The sequence below is a fragment of the Typopeltis vanoorti genome, chromosome 21 (genome assembly GCF_054136105.1).
Source record: "Typopeltis vanoorti isolate ZY-2024b chromosome 21, IOZ_Tvanoo_1.0, whole genome shotgun sequence".
NCBI classification, from domain to species: domain Eukaryota; kingdom Metazoa; phylum Arthropoda; class Arachnida; order Uropygi; family Thelyphonidae; genus Typopeltis; species Typopeltis vanoorti.
The window spans coordinates 78,631,587-78,659,312 of NC_143569.1; the positions used below are offsets into that span (position 1 = coordinate 78,631,587).

Consider the following 27,726-nt stretch of genomic DNA (forward strand, 5'->3'; position numbering starts at 1 on the left):
CCACTTCATAAAGGAGGTGATCAAAATCAAGCATCAAACTATAGGCCTATCTTCTGTGTGTCAGGTGTTGTGGTTAAGTTGTTGGAGAAGCTTGTGAGAACTAGGATCCAGAGTTGGGCTGATAACAATGGTATTATCTTTGATGGACAGCATGGATTTTCTAAAGGGAGGTCATGTTTTAGTAATCTACTTACTTATTACAATAAAGTGACTGCTTCATTGGACAGAGGAAAAGGATACACAGTAATATACTTGGATTTTGCAAAGGCTTTTGATAGAGTACCTCATGATAGGTTGACAGTCAAACTAGAGAAGATGGGGTTGGATATTAGATTGGTGCATTGGATTGGAGACTGGCTATCTGATAGGTATCAACAAGTTGTGTATGGGGGAGCGATGTCCAGGAAAAGGTCTCCATTAGGTCTCCATTACTGTTTAACTTGTATATTAATGATATTGGTGAAGATTTGGATGGAGATATCCAGTTGTTTTCATATGATGCAAAGTTGGGACGAACCATGAAGTGTAGTGAAGATGTTGTGGCCTTACAGGAAGACTTGAATAGATTGAGTGATTCGGCACGGAAATGGGGATGTGAGTTCAATGTTGCAAAATGTAAGGTTTTAAAATTTGGAAAACAAAGATGGGATGCAAAATTTATGCTTGGTGAGAATATATTGTTGGAGGTAGAGGAAATAAGAGATCTGGGGGTGATAGTGGATAAGGATCTAAAATTTACGGGACACATCGCCAAAATTGTGAAGACAACACGAAGGCTTCTGGAAATGATGCAGAGGACACTGACGTGTAGAAGTAGGGAGATTCTTGTTCCATTGCATAAGGCTTTGATTAGGCAACACATGGACTATTGTGCCCAGATTTGGTCACAGTTTTCAGAAGGATGAAGAGATGTTGGAAAGGGTCCAAAGGAGACTGACTAAAGTAATTTCTGACCTCTGGAATGTCGAGCATGAGGAAAGATTGAGAAGATGTAATTTGCAGAGTCTGGTGGACAGGAGGAAGAGGGGAGATATGATAGAGACCTACAAGTGGTAATGGGTTGTTATAGGATCAATGCTGGAGAAATTTTACAGAGAATAGTGGGAGATCAGGGGAGAACCAGAGGTCATCCCTGGAAACTGTATAAAGAGGGTGTGAGTAGGGGAGTGAAAGGCAGGTTTTTTTTGTGCAGAGTTGTGAATGATTGGAATGCCTTGCCTGAAAATGTGGTGTGTGCAAAGAGTTTGAATGTGTTTAAAATACAGTATGATGAGCTGTGTGTGTGTGATAAAAGGACCTCCCAGATGAGTCTTTGACTCCATGAGGTCTTGGGGTGGTAATAATAATAATAATAATAATAATACTGGAAGAAAACTCACATCTTCTTCTTATTGTGCTATCTTCTATCGAAGGTCAGCGACCATCTTGGCTAACAAACTGCGGTCTTGTGCTAATCTGAGCAGTTGTGCACTGCTCTTTCCTGTCCACGTCTTGATGTTGTCAAACCATGATATTCTTTTTCTTCCTCTAGTTCCTTTGCCATCAATTCTTCCTACCAAAATAGTTTGTAGAAGTTGGTATTTGCTGTTTCTCATGATGTGGCCAAGATATGATGTTTTTCGTTTCTTGAGTATTTGTACAAGATGTTTAGCTTTGCCAATGGATTTTAAGACCTCTTCATTGGTAATTTTTTCTGTCCATGATATCTTTAGCATTCTTCTGTATAGCCACATCTCAAAGGCTTCGATTTTCTTTATGGTTGTCACCTTCAATGTCCATGTTTCAACTCCATAGAGCAGAATAGACCGCACGTAACATTTCAGCATTCGGCATCTGACTTCGAAAACTCACATAAAATACTTTATTAAACATAGAATTTTTGCTTAAGTATCATAAAGTATCATAGCATTGTCAGTAGTACAAGAACACAAAGTTGCAATTGAACATTAACAGACAATTCTAAAAAGCACCATCTAAGTACAGTAGCCAATGTAAGATAACTAAAATGGTCAGTAAATTTCATTTAAAAAAAAAAGCCACTATATATATTTAGAAAAAATAAAATTAGGAAAGATTAGCTGATTTAAAAAGTACTATCTCTCACAAAGGGGATAGACGTGGACAATCAGCTCAGTTTAAGTTAGGAGAGTGAAATAATGTTTCATGTTTCTTTATAAAGCTATTCCACGATGAACTGACTTTTATGAAGAACTCTTGTCTCGTTCCGATGAATTCTATGTCTAGTGTTGATAGCATATAATGTTATATTATATAATACAATAAGTTGATAGTTTATAAAGAACTGTGTGAAACTTTACTTCACTCTCTTAACTTAAACAGATCTGATTGTCTATGTCCATCTCTTCTGTGGGAGATAATACTTTTTAAATCAATTAATCTTTCCTAACTTCATTTTGTCTAAATATATTAAAAGTTTTTTTTCTAAATCAGTTAGGAAATTTACTGACCTTTTTTTTTTAGTTATCTTACATTGGCTACTGCACTTTATAGAACTGTCAATTGTTCAATTGACAGTTCTATAATAATGTTCAATTGATATTTTGTGTTCTTGTATGGATGGCGCCTATTATGCTTAGGAAATTCTATGCTTAATAAAGTATTTATGTTAATAATAATTAAGGGGATACAAATCCCTTGTTGTTCAACTGTCAGTAAGTAAAACTCTAAGATCGAGAACTACGAATCTATGAGTTTCATATATACCGAAAAACTATCGGCGAATCCAAGTGTAAATGACCACTTGGTAGTACAAAACCAAGGCAACTCGAAGCAAAGGTGGAGCAAGCTCCCTCACTATCCTTGATATTTTCTCATAATGTAAAAACACAGCCCCTAGGGGATGTAATACTGTAATTACATTATGAGGAGAGGTCACTACCCAGACTGGTTTCAACCCTTTTTGAGGTCTCATCAGTGAGTAGGTAGACCTGGAAGATAACAAGGTTTAAGTAAAAAGAACTTACATACCTTTACTATACGAATGCCATAAAGGCGTGTTTGTATATTATAACATAAATTGAAAGCCAAACGGCTATTTTTCTGGCATCCTTAATAATAATTAAGGATGCCAGAAAACACAATTAAGGGATTTGTATCCCCTTAATTATTAAGGGGATACAAATTGGATACAACTGGATATAAATTGGATACAAATCCTTTGCCGTAATTATTAAGGCAAGGGATTTGTATCCCCTTAATTATTATTAAGGATGCCAGAAAAATAGCCATTTGGTTTTCAATTTATGTTAAGTATTTATGTGTTAAAAAAAAGCAGGTTGATTTGGTAGAGAAATTTTTAGCCAAAGCAGATCAAACAGTGGGGATTCAAGGATTTGCAGTCTCTGGCATGGCATGTTGGTTCTAACAATGCATAAGTGCCACCCTTGTGGCAGAAAGAGCTGTGTAATGTGTAGTTTGGGCAGCTGAGGTGTACAATAACTGTTGAGGTTGCCAGTTGAGGTTCTGATAGGAATAGTAGTTCTGGTTAAGATGACTGTAGTTGGTGGTGCACACCATTTATCTTGCTGTTTAGGCCACAGGTGTTGATGAAGTGGATGTGGAAACTTTTTTTTTTTTTGGTAAGAATCAGTATTGGTAGGTTGTTTGGTTTGATTTCTGTTGTCTTTATGATTTTTTGGGTTGGATTTTGGATGTTTTTTATGTTGTTTTTTTAAAACTATTTTGTGCGGGAGAATTTTTGAGATCCATAGTAAAAATGCATTTCTTTTGGTTGTGGTTCATTGTGTTTGGAATTTGGTGAGGAAGAGATAAAAGGAAGTGGGAGCATGCAGTGGTAGGTGACAGACTTGTAAACATATTTGCAAGTCTGTCACCTACACTAAAGACTTGCAAACAGGTGACTGACTGCCCACACAGAGGGAAGTCAGTCACCTGGCCTTGACAGTTCCCCCTGTAGTCACAGTATTTGGTCTCCTTCATGTCATGAACTGGCAAAATATGTTGTTGCAGAATTTGTTGCTAGCTGATCGGAAAGCCTCCAGGTTCATTATTAGGAATGCATTACCAGAATATGTTGTTAATGCAAGGAGTGTTAAGTATTTCAAGATTTGGTATGATAAATGCGTTGTCAGTTGAATGAACCTCCCATGATGAATCTGCTGACTCCATGGAGGGTGCAATAATAATAATAATAATAAACTGGACTGTTGTCCAGTTTAATAATAAACTAATTATAATAATTATATTATTATGGCATATATAAAAATATAATAATTATAATAATAAACAAAACTTTAATAATAATAATAAACTGGATCAGTATAGAAATCATAATTATTGAAGAAACAAGGCTAAAAAGACTTCAGCATGGTACTGAACTTTAAATGAAAGATGCTCATATGGAAGAGTTATTAAGTTTTTGATCATTCAATATTATCCACCTGATATAAAGCATATTAGTCTTTCTTTTAATAAGCTTTAATGCAAGTTGAAGCACTTAGGTTCTTTTCTTCAATAACTATGATTTATACCTCAACTAAGTATCTACTTATACAAAATACATAACTTTCAAACATCTGCTATGGTGTTATTCTTGTTTATCGAACATCCTTTGATCAACATCAGCAGCTTTAAACAGCTTTCAGAACAAAACTCTTAATCAAAAGCACTGACAAAAAGCAGACACACGAACTCTCAATGAAGTTATGATCTTTTATGGAATGTAATACTAAAACAAATCATGGTGAGGGTATATAACTTCAAAAAGGATAGAGGAGACTCTTTATGAAATTATAAACCATCAGCATGTATTAAAAGTAAAATATTAAAATAAAGGTGTATTCAAATGCATCTTAATTTTAATACTTTGTTACCTTTAATTCCTTCTGACTGTTGAATTATTTAAGGAATTTACAACGTAAACTGGAATAGTAATTAAAAGAAACTTTAATAAAATACCTCCTATATTTCGGCAATGTCACATTGCCATCTTCATGGGAACATACAACTATGACACGTGCATGTAGGCACTACAGAAAGCAAATGAGGCAGAACAGAGAAAACTACTGTTGTTCCTAGAGTCCTAAAGGTGCCCCACTAGCAGGCTATATTGGGTTGTCTTAGCTGTTGGGCTGAAGTTCTCAAGATGCAAGCCTCCCAAATTTAGGGCAGTCTCATGCACCCAAATTTGTTGAGCTTTGGAAAGATTTTTAGAGCTGAGGCTGATTCCATGAACAATCTTTCATATTTAAATTTGCTGCAGTGTATTAACGTGGCTTTCTTTCAATGTATTCTGTGGCAGGTATTCAGAGTATGGTCTGCAAGCTACAAGTGGCTGTATTGGTGAAACCGGATGTAGTCTTTGTGTTCCGAATTCCTGACATTTGCTGTCCTGCCTGTTTGGCCAAAGTAGGACAGTTTACAGCTGCAAGGGACCTGGTATACCCAGGTAGGTCTAGGGGAAGTGGCTGGTCTTTGGTGGAGAGGATAAGGGATGCCAATTTCTTATATGGTTTGTAACAGGAAGTCAGGTCATATTTTTTTCACAATTTTGGCAAGAAAAATTCTAGGAAAATTCTACAAAGAGATAGAGGGGATAGCCATGGGTTCACCACTCTCCTCACTCCTCACCAATTTCTTTATGGAGACTTTTGAAAAGAAAGCCTTAAACTCAGCCACACAAAAACCCAATGTTTGGCTTCGCTACGTTGATGATGTGTTCACTATTTGGCCATATGGCTCAGATACACTCCACTCCTTAACACACTTTAAACAACCAACACCCCAGAATCCAGTTCATCTTGGAAAAAGAAGAAAACAACAGTCGCCCTTTCCTAGACACTCTAATCACTCGCCAGCCTGATGGATCCTTGACTTTCTCTGTTTACAAAAAACCTACCCATACAGGCAGATACATTCACCAGCAATCCCCCCCCCCCACCCTCACAACAATATGAGGTTATAATAAGATGATAAAGCTAGTGGGATTGAATGCGATGGGTATAGCGTGTTCAGGAGTGACAGGGTGAATAAAAAGGGGGGAGGAGTGTTATTGATGATAGCTGATGAGCTTCAGCCAAGGAGTATAGAAGTTGAACTGCAGGATGGGGAAAAAAGCACATTTGAGGCTGTTTGGTGTGAGATACAATCTAGCAGAACAAAATATACAATTGGGTGCTGCTATAGACCGGGTGATGGAGTGGATGGTGGGAATAGTATGCATAAGCAAATAGAAGAAATGAATGGAAGGAGGGTAATTATTATGGGTGATTTCAATTATGGTAACATTGACTGGAAAGAGGAGAGGGCACATGGGAGGAAGGAATTGGATTTTATGCAGTTATTAAGGGACAACTATCTACGGCAACATGTATTGGAAAATACCAGGGGGCAGAGAGTGCTGGACCTAGTAATTGCAACTGAGAATGTAGCTGTAACGAACATGACCATGTTGCCACCAATTGGTGAGAGTGACCATAAGGTCATGACTTGGGAGGTGGCTAAAGGAGTCGAATTTACAATTAAGACAGGGTATATGTGGAATTACCGGGCTGGTAAGTATGACAAGCTTAGGTGTGTGCTTGGCTCAATGCCATGGCATGTAAAACTGCAAGGGCTGGATGTTGATGGTGCATGGGAGGTGGTTAAGAACTGTTTGCAGGAGGCAATGGTTGACTGTATACCAAGAGTCCGAATAATAAATCAGGTAGGGGTTAAATGGATGAATAACACTATTAAGCTTGAGCTGCAAAAAAAGAAACAATTGTGGAGGGAATTTAAGGAGAAGGGTGACCATCAGGTGCATGAACAGTATAAAGCTCAGGCCAGGATGGTAACAAGGGTGGTAAGAAAAGCAAAAGCAGATTACGAAAGGAAATTGGCCATGCAGGCTAAAGAGAATCCCAAACAGTTTTTTCAATATGTTGCAAGTAAAAGGAAAAATGCTCATGGTAGAATGATCTTAAAAAATGCTGAGGGTAGGGAGGTAACTGAATCAGTCGATGTTGTGGAATTACTGAGCGAGCACTTTGCAAGAGTATATCATCCAGGTGGTGGCTTTGCGGAAATGGAGGAACCAACAGCTTATACTGGAATTGCGATGAATGAGGTAGAGGTAACTAGTCTATTACAGAACCTCAATGTCAATACATCTGTGGGATTGGATGGTATACCAGCTCGTGTCGTACGTGAAGCGGCCAAAGAATTGTCAGTGCCCTTGACCATTATGTTTAATTTGAGCCTCAGGACTGGGTCAGTCCCAAGGGGGTGGAAAGAGGGGAAAATAGTTCCACTGCACAAAGGTGGTTCCAAGGCTGCTGTTGAAAATTACCGGCCAATCAGCATAACAGGAATCATTATCAAGGTCTTAGAGAAAATAGTCAAGAGGAAAATACAAGATTGGATAGAAGAAAATGGGATACTGTATCGGGGACAGCATGGTTTTGTGAAGGGTAGGTCATGCCTCAGTAACTTGCTCACGTATTATAACACAGTGACGGCTGAACTGGATAAGGGTAATGGGTTTACAGTGATTCTGCTGGACCTTGCTAAGGCCTTTGACAGGATACCACATGGAATTCTAATCAGTAAATTGCAGCATATGGGAATGGACATAGGGTTGGTGAGATGGATAGGAGGATGGTTGATGGAGAGATATCAGAGAGTGGTTTACTCAGGAGTAGAGTCCACTAGACGGCCTGTGACTAGTGGTGTACCACAAGGATCTGTTCTTGGACCACTGCTGTTTAATTTGTTCATAAATGATATAGGAAAGGATCTGAGAGGAACAGTTCATTTGTTTGCGGATGATGCGAAGTTGGGTAGGGCAATAGTGAATGCAGATGACGTCAAAATTTTGCAGGATGATTTGGATAGATTGGAGGTCTGGGCTAGGGAGAATGGATGTCAATTTAATGTGGCAAAATGTAAGGTTATGCATTTTGGGGTGAAAAGATGGGAGGCAGTTTACTGCATTGGTGGAACCGTGCTCCAGGAAATTGATGAGGCACGAGATTTAGGAGTGTTGGTGGATAAGGAATTGAAATTTAGGGGACACATTGCAAAAGTGGCCAAATCAGCTCATCAAATCACTTGGTTGCTGAAGAATACGTTGACAAGCAGAGACAAGCAGGTTATTGTTCCTCTGTATCGAGCCTTGATAAGACCTCATCTCGACTACTGTGCTCAGATTTGGTCACCTAGGTTTCTTCTTGATGGGGAGGAGGTGGAGAGGATCCAGAGGCGAGTGACCAAGATGATAGCAGGTCTGTGGAATGAACCGTATGAGAACAGGTTGAGGATTTGTGGGTTGCAAAAATTGGTTGATAGGCGGAGGAGGGGAGATATGATTGAGACATTCAAATTACTGAAGGGTTTCTATAAAATTAATTCAGAAGATATTTTTGAGAACAGGACTGGTTGTGGGAGGACTAGGGGACATCCATGGAAACTGGGCAAAAGTGTGGTTAGTAAAGGTGTTAGAGCTGGGTTCTTTACTTTTAGAGTAGTGAATGAGTGGAATGCGCTCCCTGAGTCTGTGGTGGATGCTGTGACAGTGAATGAGTTTAAGGCGAGGTATGATAGATACTGTATGAATGTCGAATAGTTGTGATGAAAATGTTTTGGGGCCTCCCTCGATGAGTCTAATGACTCCCTGGAGTTGCCCGTAATAATAATAATAATAATAATAATAATAATAATAATAATAAAAACACTTCATAATAGGGCAAAATTAATCTGTTCAGATGACAATGCCCTAATCACTGAACTAAACCACATCCTTAACACTTTCTTAGCTAATGGCTACAACCCCCCCAAAAAAATCCAAAAAATATTAAAACCAGTTAACCCACAATCCCTTCCCCCTCTCATAACAAAGATTACACTAAATCGATCCCATTCCCTATATCTGGGGCACCTTTGAAAAGTTAACCAAAATCTTAAAAAAATATGACCTGACGTCTTGTTACAAACCATATAAGAAATTGGTATCCCTTATCTGCTCCACCAAAGACTAGCCACTTTCTCCTAGACCTACCTGGGTATACCAGGTCCCTTGCAGCTGTAAACTGTCCTACTTTGGCCAAACAGGCAGGACAGCAAATGTCAGGATTTCGGAACACAAAGAATACATCTGGTTTCACCAATACAGCCACTCTGGGCTTGCAGACCATGCTCTGGATATCTGCCACAGAATACACTGGAAGAAAGCCACATTAATACACCGCAGCAAATTTAAATATGAAAGATTGTTCATGGAATCAGCCTCAGCTCTAAAAATCTTTCCAAACCTCAACAAATTTGGGTGCATGAGACTTACCCCAAATTTGGGAAACTTGCATCTTGAGAACTTCAGCCCAACAGCCACGAAAACCCAATATAGCCTGCTAGGGGGCACCTTTAGGACTTTAGGAACAACAGTAGTTTTCTCTCTTCTGCCTCATTTGCTTTCTGTAATGTCTGCATGCACGTGTCATAGTTGTATGTTTCCATGAAGACGGCAATGTGACATTGCCGAAATATAGGAGGTATTTATAAAAGTTTCTTTTAATTAATATTCCAGTTTATGTTGTAAATTCCTTAAATAATTTAATAGTCATGTTATCAATGTATAAGCCTATCTACATGAATTTAATTGCTTCTGCATGTAGTAAAATAAAGTACTAAAAGAATAGTTTATTTTAAACACAAGACAGGATCAAAATTTTGATGTTTTAAATAAGGATCATACCAAAATTCATTGAGCAATTTAAGAGCAATATACCATCCCAACAGGACATTCTGGATAAAGTTTGTCTATCAATTTTGATAAATGAAAATAGTCATCTTTACTTTAATAAGAATTCTCAGTAATACACACTTATTCAAAATTATTTTTTCAAGCTGCTGCTGTCCAATGAATTTCAGCAAAGCAGTGCACATTCTGTCAAAATATGCACTCTTACTATTAATTATTATACAAACATCTATGAGAATTATCGTTATTTTATTATTATTAACATCTGACTTCCACGGAGTTCAAGGACTCATTGTGGGAGGTCTATACTCTCATGCCAAAATATCACTGAACCATGCCTTGAACCCATTCACGATTTCAGCACTCACCACACTTTTGGGCAATGCATTCTGCTCACCAATCACTCTCCATGCAAAGAACTTGTTTCTCACTCCCTCCTTATACAGCTTCCATGAATAGACAGGTTCTACCCTAGCTTCACTCTACTCTATTAAAACACAACCTCCACATTAAACTGATAACAACCCCTCACCAACTTATATGTCTCAATCATATTCCTCTTCTTCTTCTATTCACAAGGCTCTGTAAATTGCGTTCCGTAAATCGCTCCTCATAGCAGACATTCCATAGATCTGACACTAACTTAGTAAACCTTCTCTGGATCTTCTCCAATATATCCTCATCCCCCTAAAACCAGATAACCGTATCTGCAAAATAGTTCATGCGTGGACCGATCAAAGCCTTATACATAGGACCATGTTTCTGCATGTCAATGTCCTCCTCATTATTGACACGTCAATTACATTTTGCTGTTATAACCAAAAATCTGTCTTCACGCTCCATGGTAGAAGAAGGGAAACCACTTAGCAAACATCTGGAACACATTCCATATGCTGCTCAGAACCTGGATACAGTGCTTTATTAGATTCCAAATTCTCTGACAATATCAGTAATTTTGCAGCCTTCTCCAAGCTTTCCAATAATTCTTTCCTGCATGGAATCATCAAGATTATGTCTTTGAGACATTACAAGACGTCCATGTTTGCAACTTTAATCCTTCATGAAAAGAGCTTCCTTCAAACACAATTTACTTACTGAATGGAGCTTTTATTTTGTTGAGCACTACCACGTGATCCCTTTGCGTGCAATTTGAAAATTTGAATGTCTACCCACTTTCCACTTGAAATTGTCAGTTACACAAATTGCCACATGCTGATTGGTCTGAATTTGCAGCTGTAATATTCAGAAATAGTGTTCATCCTTAGGTTTTGGACATCAGTATGCATCTTAAAGTGAAGATCTGATCCTAATCCTGACAACCACATTTATTTGGCTGAACCAAGCTTGTTCTCCAACTTTCTGGGCTGCAATTTTTCTTAGCTTTTTGTAACAAATGAGAGCTCAACTCCAATCATCTGGAATTTGACCTTCTGACCAGGCCTTATGGATTATCAAGCTTTTCATAACCTTTTCTACCTCTAGTACTGATATGTATTCCTGTTTGCATTCCTCTTGAATATTTTCTACTACTGTTCATCCACTGCTTGTTTCATTTACGTCTCTCAAAGTAATTATTCCTGACATCCAGAATATCTTCAAATGGGAAGAGAGGCTTATGTGTTGGTAGTTCATGTTGCATTTATTTTAATGGTTTTTCATTCACAACACAAGAATAATCAGAAAATAATTAAATTTTATTTAACTTATTTGTTGATATTTCACTGGTGTTAATCCAGCTTCTTCAGAACAGTAAGCGAACAACAACAACAATTTGTTAGCAGTTATATATTTATTCATATGGGGTTCCCCGCCATTCCTCCACCATCCCTTAAGACTGGTTGAGCCCTCCTAAGTAGTGATGTTAACAGTGAGACCAATCTAAAAATTATTACAGACAACCCAAGGAACTAAAGTCCTAATTGGTGTCATCTATTGTTGGATAGACAGAGAGTTAACAAGTATTAATTTGATCTTAAAATGACCCGTGGAACAAGTAAAACATTTCAGCTACTTTGGCACGATTTTTAGTGAAGATGGTAAATTCAATATAGAAATAGACAACAGAATCAGCAAAGCTGGTATGGTGGGAAGTCAACTGAATAAATTCATATGGAATAAGAGAGAAATTAGTCGGAACACTAAATTAGCTGTATACAAGACGGTGTTCAAACCAGTTTTAACTTATGGATCTGAGAGCTGGGTCAGAAGTAAAACACTTGACCAAAGACTAGAGACTGCAGATATGAGAGTCCTGAGAAAGATTAGAGGCATGAACAGATGGCATCAATGGCAATATCATATTAAAAATGAGGATATTAGGAAAGAACTTGGCATTGTCAGCATCCAGGAATGCGTTAGCAGAGCTAATCTCAGGTGGTATGGTCACTTAAATAGAATGGGAGAGGAAAGATTAGCAAAACAAGTGTTCTTTGCCAGGTTGGCAGGAAAATGACCCAGAGGAAGACCAAGATATAGGTGGATTGATACGGTACAAAGTGCCTTAGACGATAGAAATATAAGATCTGATAATGTTGGAGTCTTGACAAGTAACAGACTGATTTGGAGGAAAATTGTAGATAGGAAGTTAGTAACGATGTAATTTTTTCATGTAGTACTATCATATTCTGTACACCCCTTGAGGGTACATGGCAGGAATTTGATGATGATGATGATGATGATGATAAAATGACTGTAATTTTTGGTAAATTGATACCACCATACTAGTTGAAGTTTGAAGACTGTTTTAAAGCTGCTGCTGATTCCAAAAACAGAACATGAACTGCTAAAACACAAACTTTTATGCTCATTTGATAATTCTTCATCGAGATGATATTACATGCAAAGCACGGCAATTCGGTAAGTGGAAGTTGAAATTGCATGACAGTTAAACAGGTTAACCTTCTTAAACAGGTGCTGATACACAAATACAATACCAAACTATGTCAAAATTAAAAGCAAGTTTCATTTGGCCAAGGTCCAGTGTATTTACATACGGGCTAATCTAGCAGTAATGAATGAACAAATTAGCACTATCCATGTGATGCTGTCAAAAATAAATACAACTATCAATGTTTTGCATTATGAAGTGTGTGATATTTTAAATCCTGACCTGTGGACAATCCTTCTCAGCATCTCAGCTACAGCAGATAAGGATTTCAAAAAAAAAAAAAAGAAAAAAAAAAAAAGCAGACACCAGAAGACCACAACGGAAGATCATAATTAATCGCCATAACAGAGAAAGCTGTCAGCACATTAAGTTTAGCCATAACTTTGCTGCTACACCTAGGCAAGTTCTAAAAGTGGAAATTATGGCATAATTGGAACATGGAATATACATACAACCTACCTGCAGTTATAACCAATGACATTCATTTGGATGTAGATAACACTTTAACCAAACTTCCAAAAGCAATATGCCACTAAAACAAATTAGTGCCTAAAAAGCACTATATGATAACAACAATATAGTGATAATCAAAGAAGACAAAGGTAACACTATTGTGATAATGAATCAAACTAAATATGAAAACAAAATGCACATTCTTTCACAAGATACATCTACATACAGAATCATAGGTAATGATCCCACTGACTCACAAAAGAATAAAGTTCATAAATTACTGAAAAAAAAGTCACTTCTTGGCCAAAAGAAACTGTGAACAAATTCAGGCATTTTCATGTAATGCTACCTAAGATTCATAAGCAGAAGATAAAGTTTTGGCAGATAGTTGAAACTACGAACAGTTTCAATTATCACCTAGCTAAGAAACTAGCATTGACTTCCAAGGAGTTGATAGATCATTCCCCTCTGATACAAAAAACACAACTCTTTGTAAACAAAATTCAAAACATCACACATGATAAAAGGGATTTATTAGTCAGTTTTGACATATGCTCTCCTTTTCACAAATGGTACACTCTCTCAGACCTAAATTAGTAACTGTAAAAACACAATCAAGGAACTGGGACAATGATTCAAAAAATGGCAACCTGATATCAATGCAGACAAGAGTACTGCGTTATGTTTGGCATCCTGATTCTATGACAACCAGTAGCCAAATACCTAGGAATACAACTAGATAAAGGACATGACCCTAGCCTGACCTCTGGTGGGAAAAAATCATAATAAAACTACACTAGTGGTTACTAATTATGAGTTTAGTTTTATTTGTTGCCTAAGGGTCACTGGATCATTATCAAATGAAATTTGAAAATTGTTCGAGTTCTTTTTCTGGATGCTTTGTGTGTTGTAGAAGAGCCACCCAATCAATGACATGATTCTTCTTTTACAGGACAAATTTGCCGAGTATCATAGCATTCTCTGCCCATGTATACTATGTTCTGTATATTTTGTGGCAAAATTCTTTTTACTTGCAAAAAGAAGGCACAGCTTGCTAGCTTATATAAAATGCACAGACTATGAAAACCCCATCCAATCAACATCCCTCACAAATCTTAAGTTTTGTGAAATAATCACCAAACTTAAGAACAGGAAATACCGGACCCAGATGGGATTTCTAACAGAATAATCAAATGGCTGCATGCATACTATAACTAAGATTAAAAGCCAAAAGGGTTATTTTTTTCTGGCGAGGTTGATATAAGTTAAGGGGATAAAAATCCCTTATTGTTTTTCAGCCAGTAAGCGAAACTAAGATCGAACACTACGATCTGTAACGTTTCATGCCGACGAACTGTCAGTGTATCCAAGCGTAAGTGACCACTTGGTAGTGCCACACCACGGCAAATCGTTGCAAAGGTGAAGCAAGCTTCCTCACTGTTCTTGATATTTTCTCATAATGTAAAACACAGCTCTTAAGAGATGTAGTACTGTTTTACATTATGAGGAGAGGTCACTACCCAGACCGGTTTCAACCTTTTTTGAGGTCTCATCAGTGAGTAGCTAGACCTAGTTAATATCAGAGTTTAAGTGAAGAAAACTTACATACTTTTGCTATACGATTGACCGAAAGGTGTGTCACTATATTACATTATAACATAGTATAACTAAGATGAAAAGCCAAAAGGCTATTTTTTTCTGGCGAGGTTGACATAAGTTAAGGGGATAAAAATCCCTTATTGTTTTTTCAGCCAGTAAGCGAAACTAAGATCAAACACTACGATCTGTAACGTTTCATGCCGACGAATAAGGGATTTTTATCCCCTTAACTTGTAATGCATACTGTTACTATTATTAACCCAGCATTAGTAAGGTGGTGGTGGTGGTGTCACAGTTATTTCTTTCTATATCTCTGGGGGTCTGTGACACCCTACCTTACTAACATAGAGGGAAACCCTGTATTGAAAAACAAGTTCTTAGAGTTGTGGAAACATCAGCATAGAGTACAATTTGAAGCAGCAAAAGGAGCATTCTTTCTGAATGATGTCAAAGCATTCAACAAAATATGGAGCAATGAGCTTCTTTTCAAACTCTAGGAGGCTAAATTCTCACCAAGACTGATTAAATGTACCAATTCCTATCTGCAAACTCTAAATGAAGCTGCAGGCAATCTGCATTCCTAAAGACAAAAATCATTGCTGTGTTAAAACCAGGTAAGCCAACAGACAGAACTGAAAGCTATCATCCCATAGCCCTTTTAAGTGCAACCTACAAATTGTTGGAGAGACTAATATTGAATAGGATCAGTGATAAAATTTTGGAACGTGTTCCAATAGAACAAGCAGGGTTCAGAAGAGATTGCAGCTGCACAGATCAAGTTCTCAGCTTAACAACCTACATTGAAGCAGGATTTCAAAGATGCCTGAAGACTACTGCAGTCTTTATTGACTTAACAGCGGCTTACAATACTGTTTGGAGGGAGGGACTCATATATAAATTTCTTAAGGTCATCCCATGTAAAATATTGGGTCATCTCCTAAACAACTTACTGTGTGATCGATATTTCAAGGTAGTCATCTGAGGAAGCATCAGTAAACAGAGAGTGCTTAAGAATGGATTACCTCAGGGCTCAGTGCTCGCACCACTGCTTTTTAGCCTTTACACCGCAGATATTCCTGAAACAGCCAGCAGGAAGTTTGCTTATGCAGATGATCTAGCTTTGGCGATCAGCGACAAGTCTATCAAAAGAACTGAAGAAATATTGACAAATGATCTGTCGGCTTTATGGCAGTTCTATAAAAAATGGAGATTAACATCAAATTCTGGTAAAAACTGAATGTTCTGGCTTTCACCTGAACAATAGTCTTGTAAATCAAAAACCAGAGATATATGCTGATGGAACATTAATTTCATTTAATCCGACGCCTAAATATCTAGGAATAACTCTGGATAAAACTCTGACATATAAACAGCATATGATTAATATCACTGCTAAAGTTCGCACCAGAAATAACATAGTTCAGAAGCTTTGTGGTACTATATGGGCTCTGCAGTGCACTGCAATGGGTCTAGTTTACAGTGCAGCAGAGTATGGTGCTCCCGTCTGGCTCAATAGTTACCATGTCAATAAACTAGATACTCAACTTAACTCCACTCTGCATTTAATAACAGGTTGCATTAGGAGTACACCCTTACAATGGATCCCCACTTTGAGCCATATTGCTCCTCCGGAACTGCGCTGAGAAGAAGCCTTGCTTCATGAATATAAAAGAATTTTAAATAACCAAAATCTCCCAATACATGAATTTATTCCAGATGCTTTATCCAATAGACTAAAATCCAGAAGACCAGACATAAAAACCGCCCGTAATCTTCTTAGCCAGAATTACAGTATGGTGAGTAGGTGGGATGTACTGTGATGCCAAGCAGTATCACCTGAAGTTCGCAATCACATAAACATCTTCAAAAAACCATCTGGATTTGACCTGCCCAAGAATAAATGGATGATGGCTAACAGGATTTGTACAGGCCATGGTATATGTGGAGACTTACTTTCAAAGTGGGGTAAGATACCAAATCCCCACTGTCCCAGTGGAGCTGAGATCCAAACCATTTATATATAGTACAGGAATGCAAGCTGACAGCATATCCAGGTGACTTTAAGGATATCTTTGACCTATCCTCAGAGGCGATCAACTGGATCAAAAACCTAAATGTTAAAATATGACTAATCTTCTGTCTGATGCATGTCATAAATTTCATATTTGTATTTGCCTGAATGTAGACTTTTTTATATTTTTAATCATATATGTGTATCTTATCTATACTCATGTGTATTATATCTTATTGTCTTTTAACCACGTGTACAAGCCATATGATAAATAAATAAATAAGGGTTTAGTTTCCTACAGTCCTGTTCATTTTAGTTTCATTTGTTGCCTGAGAGTCACTGGATCATTATCAAATGAAATTTGAAAATTGTTCAATTTTTTTTTTTTTTTCTGGATGCTTTGTGGGTTGTAGAAGAGCCACCCAAATCTTTGGGACTTTTAAATTGCTATTTTTGTTGGGATTTGGTTGATAGTTGAGAATTTTATAAGCCTCCTTGAATTTATGTTAATGCCAGGTTTTGGTCCAATGTGATAGCTGGGTGCCTTTCCAATCAATCCTGGGTGAGCAAGGGAAGGAAGAAATCCTTAGAACTGAGAATAATTTTTATTTTATTTTTATCATCATCGTCATCAAATTCCTAATATGTATCCTCAAGGGATGCACAGGAAATGATAGTTCTACATGAAAAACTTACATCATTACTTACTTCCTATGTACAATTTTCCTCCAAATCAATCTGTTACCTGCCAAGACTCCAACATTATCAGATCTTATATTTCTATCTTCTAAGGCACTTTTTACTGTGTCAATCCACCTATATCTTGGTCTTCCTCTGGGTCGTTTTCCTGCCAACCTGGCAGAGAACACTTATTTTGCTAATCTTTTGTCGCCCATTCTGTTTAAGTGACCATACCACCTGAGATTAGCTCTGCTAACACATTTCTGGATGCTAACAATGTTAAGTCTTTCCTAATATCCTCATTTTTAATATGATAATGCCATTGATGCCATCTGTTCATGCTCCTAATCTTTCTCAGGAATCTCATATCTGTGATCACTAGTCTTTGGTCAAGGGTTTAGTTTTCTAACCCAATTCTCAAATCCATAAATTAAAATTGGTTTGAATACTGTTTTGTATACAGTGTTCAATTCAAGTCAATTCCTGCCTGCCCTTCCTGGAAATAATTCAGTTTTATTGTACATTCAAAAATTATTGAAAATAAATTAAAAATTCTGAAAGCAAAAAATTTTGTGTGCATGGTTACTAGAGGTGTGCATTCCCTTTTTGCCTGGTGTGTGCATGCACATGTGCACAGCTTAGAAGGAAAGTGTTCAAACACCATAGAGAGAATGGATGAAATATCAGCATAGATGCCGTAAGAATGTGCAAGAGAGTTGGCAAGGCTTTTGAGTTGGTGGTTGACTTCAGTCTCAGCATATGCATGATTTCTAATGAGTAGGAGAAAAGCAGGAAGTTAGTCCTTGTTGGGGATCTAAATAGCAGAGTAGGAAATGATTGTGTGAGATACAGAAATATTTTGGGAAAATTTGGAGAAAAGAGCAAAGCTAATAATAATGGCAAATATCTGTTGGATTTCTGCTCAGGAAATGGACTGGTTATTACTAATACCATGTTCCAACATAAAAATGTTCACAAATTCACATGGAGAGAAGAGGCAAGGAATAAGAAAAGTCTCATTGACTATGTTATTGTTGATAGTGATGTTTTCTCCCTGGTGCAGGACACCAGAGTGTACAGAAGATTTGAAATTGGAAGTGATCACTATTCAGTCTTGAGCAGGATAAAATTGAATTTCATATTGAAAAGAATAACATGTAAGAAAGTTTTAAAGTGAATAAAAGTTGAGCAGCTCTCAGATGTGAACTGTAGACTAAAATACACAAAGATTATTGAAGAAAAAATGAAAGAGTTTGAGAGCAGGAATCAAACCTTGGAGATTCAGTGGCAAACCTTGAAGAAAGCCCTGATTGATTCAGCTAGAGAGGCATGTGGTGAAGTTGTCTGCAAGGATAGAAAAATTAGGACTCCATGGTGGATACAGGAAGTTAAAGAGGCAGTGAAGGAAAAGAAGAAAGCATATCAAAAGTTCCTGGCAAATAAGTCAGGTTGTGCTCTTAGAGAATACAGAGACAAATGTAAAAAAGCTAAACACTTTGTAAAACTAGCTAAACAAAAGTCATGGGAGGACTTTCGCAAGAATATAGAAAATAAATATCAAGAAGGTGGCAAAATATTCTGGAGGTTGTTGAAGAAGCTTAGGAATGGAGGAAAGAGTGCAGTAAAAGGAGTTAGAGATGATAAAGGTGACATGAAAAGGAGAAAAAGATATCTTTGAAGTATGGAGTAATTACTTCGAAAAATTGCTAAATGAAACAAGCAGTGATAGCAAAGTGGTAAAAAATACTCAACAGGCATACAGTCAGGAATACATATCTATACTTGAAGTAGAAAAAGCTATCAAAGGCTTGAAATGTGGAAAGACAGCAGGAATAGATAATATTCTACCGAAAATGCTGAAGTATGGTGGTATAAAAGTCTTACAGTGGCTACACTGCATAGTTCAGAAAGCCTGGACAGAGGGACGAATTCCAGACGATTGGAGTAGAGCTCTCATGGTACCCATATATAAAAAGGGAAATAAAACTGAATGTGAGAATTACAGAGGTATTTCCCTACTGAGTGTTCCTGGCACTATGCAAGTATTCTTGAGAAACGGTTGAGAAGAATTGTGGGAGAAAAGCTTGGTTAAGAACAAGCTGGATTCAGGCCAAATAGAGGCTGTCAGGATCAGATCGTCACTTTACGACAAATAGTCGAGAAAGCATGGGAATATAACAAAGATCTGTATTTAAGTTTTGTCGATTTGGAAAAGGCATATGACAAGGTGCCAAGAGAGAAGCTATTCAATATGCTACAGTTATATGAGGTCAATGGGGCATGAGTTGTAAGTCAGCAGTTAGAATTGAAGGAAGTACAGGAAGATGGTTTAATGTTAAATCTGGTGTGAGACAAGGATATACATTATCCCCTCTGTTATTCATTATTTATATGGATCACATTATGAAGGAAAGTGGTATTAAACATGATATCAAAATTGGAGATATTAATGTCAGCTCTTTGCTTTATGCAGATGATGTTATACTTCTAAATAAATCCGCTACAAGTCTGCAAGATTCTCTGACTAAATTGAATAACTGCTGTAATAGATATGGTATGAAGGTCAGCAATAAAAAGACAAAGACGATAAAAATAGGCAGAATCATTGAAAATGTCAACTGTGTTGTGAATGGAGAACCTGTGGAACAAGTAAAACATTTAAGCTGCTTAGGCACGATTTTTACTGACGATGGTAAATTAAATATAGAAATAGACAACAGAATCAGCAAAGCTGGTATGGTGGGAAGTCAATTGAATAAATTCATATGGAATAAGAGAGAAATTAGTCAGAACACTAAATTAGCTGTATACAAGACAGTGTTCAAACCAGTTTTAACTTATGTATCTGAGAGTTGGGTTAGAAATAAAACAGTTGACCAGAGACTAGAGACCGCAGATATGAGAGTCCTAAGAAAGATTAGGTGCATGAACAGATGGCATCAGTGGTATTGTCATTTTAAAAATGAGAATATTAGGGAAGAATTTGACATTGTCAGCATCCAGGAATGCGTTAGCAGAGCTAATCTTAGGTGGTATGGTCACTTGAACAGAATGGGCAAGGAAAGATTAGCAAAACAAGTGGTCTCTGTCAGGTTGGCAGGAAAACGACCCAGAGGAAGACCAAGATATAGATGGATTGATACGGTACAAAGTGCCTTAGATGATAGAAATATAAGATCTGATAATGTTGGAGTCTTGACAAGTAACAGACTGATTTGGAGGAAAATTGTAGATAGGAAGTTAGTAATGATGTAATTTTTTCATGTAGTACTATCATATTCTGTACACCCCTTGAGGGTACATGGCAGGAATTTGATGATGATGATGAAATAGTGGAGCTAGGACCAATGTAATAAATCATACATGAATAACTATCTCTGCCATAGTTATCAAAGCAATGGAAAGTCTGGTTAGGTATCACATTCAAAGTAGGTTGGAAGATAGTACTGTGATCCAGTATAGAGGGCAGCACAATGAAAGGGTAAATTTTTCTTTAGCAATCAGCCTACATTCTGTGAGAGAGAGAGGCAGCAGAGCTGCATAAGAAAAACAGATATATACCATGATACTGTTTTATTTTACCAAGACATGTGACATGATTCCACCCGTAAGGTTTTGTACAAATTCAAAGTGATGGGCATGCAAAATAGACTTGTGACAGGTTTACAATATTAAGAGAGAGAGAACATTATAAAGATGAAAGCATAGAAACAAGTTACAGAACAGTTAGTATTTGTACAGCTACCACTATTCATCTATTCCAAATATTAATATATAATTATATATATATATGCACACTCATGTTCATAGAAATCCATCACCTGCAGTAACCATGTTTTTTTGGTAATTAAATTTGAATTCCTATTTGAAAAGGGATAATAACACAATAATTGTCACAAATAATGAAGAAGGTAATATAACATTTTTATTTTTGATTAATATTTGGCTCTATTTATTACAAGATGTGACATAATTAGGAAACAAGAACAAACTTGACAAATTTGCAAATATTTTAAAAATGGAGAGGACAGTGATATTTTCAGAAAAACAAATACCAGTATTAAAATTTAGTTCGCATACACAGTTTTTACTAACATTCAAAGCTAAAAATTCACTTATTTGCCGTTTAATGCTTTGTGGATCCTCCTCTTGCCTTTATTACAGCTTGACATAGACAGGGCATTGACAAATCAATTTCCTGATGGATGCAACTGTCAATTCAAGGTTCCATACCCTTATAATGGCTTCTTGGTCTCCCGAAATGGTGTCGGCTTCTTCTTGTGTATTTTCATTCTTCATTTGGTACTACAAATTCTCAATGGAGTTGATAGCTGGACTGTTTCCTGGCCATGGTAGTCGCTGAATCGAGTGTTCCCTGAGCTTATACTTATTAACCAGTAACAAATACTTAAGGTTTTTTGAAGTACTAAACTCTATTCGTGGTACATTTTAGGGTTATAATAGCATTACTTATACTTTTTGCCCAACGACAAGGAACAGAATCATCCTGAAAGATGCAGTTTGTCGTTATGGTAAAGTGGTCTGATAGCAGGCAGAAATTCTTCTAAAATTTTCTGGTATTCACTTAACCTTGTGTATTCACTGAACCTTTTGTGAAATGCAAGCAACCAACACCATGATGCAACGTGCAATCCCACATCATCTGACTGGCTGAGAATTTTACTGCTGATACTAGACAGTGAGACCTGAATGTTTTCCGTAATCGTCTTCGAACTGTCTGTCTGCCATCAGCACTTGTAGGCTAAATTTTTTAACTTTTTCTCATCAGAAAAAAATTGTTATTTTCTACTGATCTGGGGTCCATTTGGCATGCTTTTAGGACCAATTTAACTAAATCAATCTAATTTTTTTATAAGGTTAACAAGGGCTTCTTTTTAGGACACCTGGCTATAAGTCCCTGTCGAATGAGTCTTCTCCTGACAGTTACAGAGTTTGCCACAACTCTCATTTGTTCTTCCCAGTCTCATTTTAATTCTCCGAATAGTGCATGCCAATTTTTGAGGCAAAGCCACTTCAGAATTCAATCTTGACATGGTGTAGACAGTGACTTTCTTCCTTTTAGCAGATCCTGTTTCCTTCACTTTCGACAGCAGCCATACCACAGTAGACTGACTACGGGACACCCTTTTAGCTATTTTATGAGAGGAATAGCCTTCTCTGTTCAAAACTTGAATCACACTTTTTCTGAGAGGTGTTAATTGCAAGTAACTAGCCATAGTGATCTCAGCACGAAAATGCAAAACTAGTTCTTGCTGCCTATTTATAGCATAAAAAATTTTGATGCAATAGCAGCACCTATTACATTATACAGAAACCTGCAGGAATGATAGATGATGCAATATAACAAAATATCTAATGATAAATCAATGAAAATGACCATTTATCTACTAAAATATTTATGCAAAAGTGATGCAGTTTCTATGAACGTGAGTGTATATATATATATATATATATTTAATATAATAGGCCTAAATCCTTGATACGCATGATGATGATGATGATGATTTAATATAATATAAAATAAAACTAGTCTTTTGTATTTTGAGTTATTTCTTTTTTCAATACTAGAGGTTTTTATCATTAGAACCGTTATGATGACTGGCCATGAATCCATGGTATGGAAGTTTGTGTGAATTATGACTAGAGAGACGTTAGTGTTTTGAGGAGAAAAGTATCATATTTGATCACTAGAGAAGGATTTTCATATTATCTAATCTAACCATTGTCTATCCACAACACTAAAACAACTTTCATTTAAAAAAAAAATGACCTCTTCTAATTCAGAATTCCATTAAACATGAATTGCATAACTTACCTAGAATCATCATAGAAAATATGCTGAATACCATTGCCATGATGAACATCCCAGTCCACAATCATTATCCTAAAAATATAGCATTTAAATATTATTATTATTTTTTTGTTGTTGTACTAATTATCTCTGTCGCAATATATCAGCAATAAAAAGACTGAAATACAATTTCAAATCAAACATTGCAATTGCAGACACAAACTAAAACAGTGATTCAAAAATATTTTACAAAATGATTTATGCTTGCAAAATACAGCAACACTGCACACAGGATTAATGAAGAATGCAAACTGGCAGTAAAAAAAAAAGATAGAACTGAGTTAATAACCCATCCAATATTCATTGCTGCTCAGAGATACAAAGAGAGCAACAAGCCAATAAAATAATCAGACAACAGAAAAATAAAATTTTTAGATGAAGATTGAAGAAATCTAGAAATAAAATACTTTTCATTAAATAACTCTAGAAAATTTTTCTATTAAATCAGAAACCAAACAATAAGTCTACATATGAAAACAAAAGCAATCAACAATAGTAATGGCCAAACACTGGCTACAAGAGATGAAATAGTAAGAAGGTGGAGAAAATACTTGAACAAACTCCTAAGCTGTGATACACCAGCTGAGACTTTTGAACAGAAAATTTATTATACCTGTACCCCAGAAATATTTAAACCTTCACTAACCAAAGTAGAAGAAAGTATATAAAAAAGTTCAAAGACAACAAAGCACCGCGTACCGATGAATAATAGCTGAACTCATCAAATATGGTAGAAGTAAATTAACTACAGATATACATAAATTGGTAAATTTAATATGGGAAACCCCGGGGCAGAGCCGACTACTACCGGGTGCGTCCCCAGGTGGCGGATCGGGGAACAGCCTTCAGATATGGAGGCTAGCTGCGATATAAGCAGAGCAATCTGGCGAATAAGCAGCCGTGGACCAACAGCGACTGAGCTATCAGGGCGTGGGGGAGCAGAAGTGGCAACTCTGTTTCACTTAAAACCTCACAAAGCCCAATGACAACTTGGTGACATGGTGAGTAGTGCCGCCGTTAAATAAGCACCTGCTGGGGTCACTGCCCCTGACATTGGGAAGCAGCATTGTCAGTACTGACACAAGGTTGAAGCCAAATGATGACGGAAAAGCTTGTGATCAGAGATTTGCAGATGGCAATATGATTATATTGTGTACGTCTGTAATACTGCAGAGCAGAAAGCAAACGGAGAAACTACTGCTCTACCTTATCTCCAGAACAACCACCATGGCAAGCAAACCCTTACAATTGGCCCCAAGTTCCCGGCGTCCCTTAAATGGGACAGGGGTGCGAAGAATCTCCGGGCTCAAAATGGTGTCCACTTTTAAAATTGCAACTTGGAATGTCAGAACTTTGTATGAAGCTGGCAAATTAAGAATTGCTACAAGAGAAATGAAGAGGCTGGGCATCCGGATTTTGGGAATTTGTGAGACAAGATGGCCAGGATCTGGAAAGTGTCAACAAGATAATACGACAATGTATTACTCTGGGAATGATGAGAACAAACATCGACATGGTGTAGCTGTAATAGTAGATGAAGAAATCAATAAATCAGTAATAAATTGGATTCCATTTTCTGAAAGGATAATGCTGTTACAACTTAAGGGAAACCCCATTAACATAAATATCATTCAAGCTGATGCACCCACAGCTGACAAAAGTGAAGAAGATGTTGAAGAGTTTTATGAACACCTAAAAGAGATTAAAAACCTAACAAAGAAACATGATATAAACATAGTGATGGGCGACTTCAATGCAAAAGTGGGAAGAGGGGGTGATGGAGAAATTGTTGGCGAACATGGCTTAGGCACCAGAAACGACAGAGGAGATCGCCTGGTCCAGTTCTGTCAGGAAGAAGATCTAACAATAGCAAATACCTGGTTTAAACTTTCACCCAGAACACTGTACACTTGGAAATCGCCTCAAGATAACCAACATAACATTGTCAGAAATCAAATTGATTATATACTGATAAATAAAAGATTCCACAGTAGTATAAAGAGTGCAAAGACTTATCCTGGAGCAGATATCTCATCAGACCACAATCCCATAGTTGCAGAAGTACGTCTTAGATTAAAATCAGCTAAAAATTTACAAAAGAAGAAAAAGAAAATTGATGTAGAAAAACAGAAAGACCGGAACATAAATAAAAGTGCCAAGACACAGCGATTACAACAGATTAACAAAGAAGAAAATAAAAGTGTGGAATCTTTTTGGAATAGCTTAAAGAATGCCATCATAACAACAAGTATTGAAGAAATAGGTTATGTGAATAATATAAAACAACAGGAATGGATGAGAGATGAGATTCTTTCTCTTATTGATACAAGAAGAATGTACAAAAACAAAGACCTTGCCAGGTATACAGAAACACATAACATCATCAAGAAAAAAATAAAAGAAGCCAAGGAAAATTGGATGAAAAATTTATGTACTGAAATTGAACTACTTCAGAAAAAACATGATAATTTCAATCTGTATAAGAAAATCAACGAAATTTCTCGAAAACTGAGGAAAAAGCAAATAGTGTCTCTAAGAGACGAAAATGGAAAAATAGTTCTAGAAGAAGAGAATAAAGCACAGATTTGGATAAAATATGTAACAGAACTTTTCAATGATACTAGACAGAAGCCTATAAATATAAAAGATAACATTCAAGGACCAGCAATCATGAAATGCGAAATAGAGAATGCTATACGAACAAGTAAAACAGGAAAAGCCAGTGGACCAGATGGTGTGCAAACAGAATTTTTAAAATTAATAGAACCAGATAACATCAAACTTCTTGAAAAACTATTTAATAAAATATATGAAAGTGATGAATTTCCATCAGATTGGCTCAAATCTACATTTATCACTGTCCCAAAGAAACCCAAAGCGAATTCCTGTTGTGACTTCCGACTTATTAGTCTAATGAACCAAACATTAAAAATATTTTTGAAAGTAATTCAGAATCGCATTAATAGAAAAAGTGAAGAAACTCTAAGTGAAACACAATTCGGCTTTCGGAATGGTTTTGGTACTAGAAAGGCCCTTTTCTGTACCCAAATATTGATACAAAAATGCATAGAAAAACAGAAATCTGTCTTCATGTGTTTCATAGATTTTGAAAAAGCATTCGACAAAGTCAGACACACTAACTTAATAGAAGTCCTTCAACAAATAAGGCTAGACGAACAAGACATAAGACTAATAACAAATCTGTATTGGAATCAGTCAGCTACCGTTCAATTAGACAACATTACCACCAGTGATATTAACATCAAAAGAGGAGTGAGACAAGGATGTGTGCTCTCACCACTCCTGTTCAACATATATGCAGAGGTAATCTTTAAAAAAGCATTGGAAGAATGTTCAGAGGGAATCACAATAAATAGAAAGATTGTTAACAACCTTCGATATGCAGATGACACCATGCTAATTGCAGATAATATTATGGATCTCCAAAAACTTATTGACAGAGTATACATAGAAAGCCAAAGAATGGGAATAAATATAAACATCAACAAGACAAAATACATGATCATCAGCAAACATCCAGCCTCATCAATGAAACTGACACTCAATGGGAAAAATATTGATCAAGTGTCAAGATATAAATATCTTGGTTGCTGGCTTAATGGACAGTGGGATCCAGAAATAGATATAAAGACAAGGATTGAAGTTGCACGGCAGTCCTTCATGAAAATGAGAACACTATTCTGCAATAAAGACCTAAACATGGAAGTCAGATGCCGAATGCTGAAATGCTACGTGTGGTCTATTCTGCTCTATGGAGTTGAAACATGGACATTGAAGGCGACAACCATCAAGAAAATCGAAGCCTTTGAGATGTGGCTATACAGAAGAATGCTAAAGATATCATGGACAGAAAAAATTACAAATGAAGATGTCTTAAAATCCATTGGCAAAGCTAAACATCTTGTACAAATAATCAAGAAACAAAAAACATCATATCTTGGCCACATCATGAGAAACAGCAAATACCAACTTCTACAAACTATTTTGATAGGAAGAATTGGTGGCAAAGGAACTAGAGGAAGAAAAAGAATACCATGGTTTGACAACATCAAGACGTGGACAGGAAAGAGCAGTGCACAACTGTTCAGATTAGCACAAGACCGCAGTTTGTTCGCCAAGATGGTCGCTGACCTTCGATAGAAGATAGCACAATAAGAAGAAGAAGAAGAATATGGGAAAATGAAGAGATACCTTCAGAATGGAAAGAATCACTAATATATGAAAAAAGGAAACAAAAAAATGGATGTGAAAATTACAAATGGATATTGTTCTTGCCTGCAGGCCATAAAATTTTATCTAATATTATACTAAAAAAATAATCTTACCATATGCTGAAGAAAATACAGGTAACCCTCGTATAACGCAGTTTCAATATAACGCAGTTTACAAATTGCAGCAACCCTTGTTTAACACGGCACTTATACAACGCGGTTTCGATATAATGCAGTCTACAAAGTGTAGTAATCCTTTATCTTTCATATATTTTT

General features: G+C 36.7%; 1 protein-coding gene across 3 annotated transcripts in view; it reads right to left on the reverse strand.

Moving 5' to 3' along the window:
* The window catches only part of LOC150095019 (protein deacetylase HDAC6-like), a 694,680-nt gene that overhangs the window by 214,560 nt on the left and 452,394 nt on the right, over positions 1 to 27,726 (reverse strand). For all 3 annotated transcript variants that reach the window (XM_090411706.1, XM_090411707.1, XM_090411705.1), the window contains exon 23: positions 23,183 to 23,251. In XM_090411706.1, coding sequence (XP_090267832.1) covers positions 23,183 to 23,251 — 69 coding nt within the window. The remainder of the gene's footprint in view (positions 1 to 23,182; positions 23,252 to 27,726) is intronic.